Source organism: Triticum aestivum, chromosome 3A (genome assembly GCF_018294505.1).
Source record: "Triticum aestivum cultivar Chinese Spring chromosome 3A, IWGSC CS RefSeq v2.1, whole genome shotgun sequence".
In the NCBI taxonomy this organism is placed as follows: domain Eukaryota; kingdom Viridiplantae; phylum Streptophyta; class Magnoliopsida; order Poales; family Poaceae; genus Triticum; species Triticum aestivum.
Genome location: NC_057800.1, coordinates 436,864,622 through 436,868,124, shown reverse-complemented (window position 1 = coordinate 436,868,124; position 3,503 = coordinate 436,864,622). Strand labels below are relative to the sequence as shown.

Genomic DNA, 3,503 nt, shown 5'->3' with positions numbered 1-3,503 from the left:
ACCTATGAATCAATATATTCATGTCTCAGTTATAAATTCCTTCTACGAAACAAGCAAATCACGAGGAGGCGACACATACTATGCCTACTCCCACAAGAAACCGCCCAGTGCATCAACGTCCAAAGCAATCAAAATTCTCTTTTGCGCCATGATTATCTCGACTATGCTTTGCACATGCATAAAATTAAAGAAACTGCCACCGGCCATCAAGGAAGTGCCCTTAAATAAATATATAAGCGTTCCACGAACAAGCAGAAGTTGAGATGGCGGCTTGTGTAAATAATTCCTCATAGAAACGAAAGTGAAGTGAAATATTCCTCTCATCAATGAGATACACATATGCACTCGAGTACATGTACAAGAAGTCCACAGTACGAGCTATATAAATTAATAAGTTGCAAGTGTTCTAGTTATTAGACCAGCTTCATCAACTCATCCAATTTGCCCGTGGAGGACAAATGGAAGAGGATTAAAGCAATGTAGGCACAAGTTCAAGATGAAAAGCTTGCATCGAATTAATAATTAGGATAACAGGACCGCAGCATGCATAGACCAAGCTCAAGGGTAACCCTGGCGATCACATCTGGCGCAACTCCAGCATTTGGAAAGCATCATATATGCATATCTACTAGGCTAGCTAGCTACTAATTAATTAAGTGTATCTGAAGGAGTTAATTAGTCAGGGGTTGTTGGGCATTGTGGAAGTGGAGAGGTCTTGCAATAGCGCGTAGTCAGTGAAATGGTACTGCTGGAGAGTTCCCGCCATTGGATGAGAGGTTGGATGATGATGGGGAGGCGGTGGCACGCTCAGCAGGTGCATGTTAGGGCTTGGGTAGGGCATGCGCATCATGCTCATCAGCTCTGGGTGGAACACCCCCGGCGGTATGAGGTGCGGCGGCGGGAGCCCGTGGAGTCCGGGGGGCATAAAGAGGTGCGCGGCGCTTCCCCGGAGGCTGGCGGGGCTGTGGTGCGTGTGCTGCCCTTCGTACGTGGTGATCACCGTCGACGGGTCCTGGTACGACCGCTCCACCCGCTTCTTCACGCCGCACTTGGGCGTAGTGCACCGGTAGTAGCTCCTGCGTACATACGTTGCCATTTACATGACGTTATCACGGCCGGTTCACACTGAGCTTCATGCATGCAACTAAAGCGTACCTTGGATAAGGGCTGTTCTTGACGGCCTTCTGGCCGTATTTGCGCCAGCGGTAGCCGTCCTCGAGGTGATCGACCTCGCTCTTGGTGAGGAAGGAGACGCGGGGCAGCCGCGGCCTCTTCTCGGCTTTCTTTTTGGGTTTGTTATTCCTGCAGCGGCAAAGTAACCAATCAGTTAGGTTCATCGGAAAACAAAAGAAAATAAGCACAGAACAGGCACTGATCCAACAGGGCCTAGCTTAATTAGCTAGGTCAATCAATCTATCGTGATTTGTCCGGAAGCACTATATATAGCTAACTATGTCGCATAGATATATATTTCATGGAACGGTGCAGCCCATGTCTATATAGTTCTGCCGAGAGTGATCAGTGCTGTAGATCTATAGTATAACAGACAGGGAGTGTAGTAAGTTAGCTAGCTAGCTAGATATATATACCTACTCTCGTAAAAAAAAAGATATATATACCTACAGATCACATGTCATGACAAGATCAGCCTGATGTAATGCAAAATTTAGGAAATTTATGCTAATGGCCTTGATGCTTTTGGAGATTATATTACATTTTTGGATCTTTTCTAAAAGGGGGAGAGATCTTTATTTTTGGTCTTCAAAGACGAAGCTATCTACTTGGTCAAAGTTTGAAGCTACGGCACGCATGCGCAGCAATTGATTAATTCTAAGGAAGATCTCTTCTAGAGTGTACGTCGATTGTCTTTTAAATTGAATACCACACGATCTATAAAGTTATCTTGGACCAAAGCAATAAGAAGCATATAAGACGACAAAAGTGTGCGTCAGCTTTGGGGCTAACCGGATCTAATTCATGATGAACTATAAGAACCCTAATGAAGCAAATCGTAGCAAACCCTAATGTTCACATCACGTAATAGACAAGGCACGAGCACAATGGGGCAGAACGAAAGAAAATCGAAGTAATTAAGCAATAAGTAGGACCAGATCTATCACTGTATGAACACATCGCATAAGCTCACGACAAAAGGAATCGGTGAAGCAAGAAATCAAGGCGATTCACACAGCAGATCAGCATCAAATTGGCGAAAACCTACGCTGTCTTGGAACTTTCCCCATCTTCATGGTCCTTCCCATCCTCCTGGTCATCCGGCTCCTGCGCCCGGCCCTTCTTGCTCCGGCGAGACTTTCCCTCACCGTCCCCGCCTCCGGACGAGAAAGATACCGATGAGTTGGGTGTTAGCAGCGCCGCGCTTTCTCCAGCAGCGCTGCCGGTGCCCTGGCTGTCTTGGTCATGGCTCCTAACGTCGACCGACAGCTCGTGCTTGGCCGGCACGTCGAGATGCCGAGCTAGCCCGGTGGGGTCCAAGAACCCCTGCAGGTAGCTCGTGATGCTCGAGTACGGCGCGATCTCGTCGGCGCGCACGCCACCGCCGACGCCCTCAGGCTGGCTGAAGAAGAAGCTCTCCATGTCGTCGTTGCTGAGCTCGTAGCCGCCGGCGCCATCGTAGCGGGTGAGTTGGCCGTGGCCATGCTGGTGGTAGAGGCCATGACGGCCCTGATCCCCTCCCCCGCCACCACCGGAAGACATGATGCGAGAGTGGGAGGTAGCTAAGTGTGTAAAGAGAGGAGAGGCGTGGAAGTGAGGAGGAGGGTTTGAGCTTGCACCTAGTCTCGCCTTCCGCTCTTGATATTCATTTTTAATTGCAAAAGCGTGCAGGGATGATAGGCGCAAGATACGACTTTTGTTGAATGGAATATATAATTTTCAGTGGGTGCGGGGGCAAGGCGATCTAGCTAGTACTACGTATTCTAGTGTGATGTGTAGAATCAGTCAATTCCTAATGTGTCAGAACAAACTAGAATTTTACAGTTTGTTTAAGATTCTGTTTGCATTTATCCATCTGGGCGTATCCGTCAGAACAAACTGTCGGTATATAAAATGAACTGCAGATTTCGTTTTTTACAGGCATATTACTGCAGGTTACTGCTGATTGATCGAGATACTTGATTCGAACTGGATGTGATTTAGTGTGCTTAAATCCCGCGTTTGGACAGACATGGAGTACTTTGTTTTTCTCTCTTTTTTAGGGAAGGGCACATACATACTTGTAGTCCTCTACGGTCTAGCTGATGTTGCAGCCAAGAAATTTGACACACAACGTGTGGCTTTACCCGGTAATACAGCGCTCTCATTCCATAATTCCACGTGCATATATGCGGGTACCATTTTGAATTAATGGTCGCATGCATACGTGTATAGCGCTGTGGAGTTGGAGCTTCTTTTTCTTTTCCGAAAAACGGTCGATCTATTTATCTTCAATCATGACAGTACAATAAACACCAGAAATAATAAAAATTATATCCAGTTCTGTAAAT

The 3,503-nt window shown here is 46.9% G+C and overlaps 1 protein-coding gene across 1 annotated transcript; it reads right to left on the bottom strand.

Moving 5' to 3' along the window:
- Positions 1-356: 356 nt before the first annotated feature.
- On the bottom strand, positions 357-2,839 carry LOC100192193 (WRKY transcription factor 71). The gene is made up of 3 exons (XM_044481116.1): positions 2,222-2,839; positions 1,156-1,302; positions 357-1,076 (listed from the first exon to the last, which is right to left on the bottom strand). The coding sequence occupies exons 1-3, from the start codon at positions 2,713-2,715 to the stop codon at positions 680-682; spliced, it is 1,038 nt and encodes a 345-aa protein (XP_044337051.1). The 5' UTR covers positions 2,716-2,839; the 3' UTR covers positions 357-679.
- Between the last annotated feature and the right edge of the window lie 664 nt (positions 2,840-3,503).

What these genes read in the sequence shown, in the direction of transcription:
- LOC100192193 (XM_044481116.1), bottom strand. Translation starts at nt 2,715, where the DNA reads ATGTCTTCCGGTGGTGGCGGGGGAGGGGATCAGGGCCGTCATGGCCTC. An exon ending in GGGGAAAGTTCCAAGACAGC is followed by an intron (nt 1,303 to 2,221) that starts GTAGGTTTTCGC and finishes TTGCCGCTGCAG; the next exon opens with GAATAACAAACCCAAAAAGA. An exon ending in AAGAACAGCCCTTATCCAAG is followed by an intron (nt 1,077 to 1,155) that starts GTACGCTTTAGT and finishes GTATGTACGCAG; the next exon opens with GAGCTACTACCGGTGCACTA.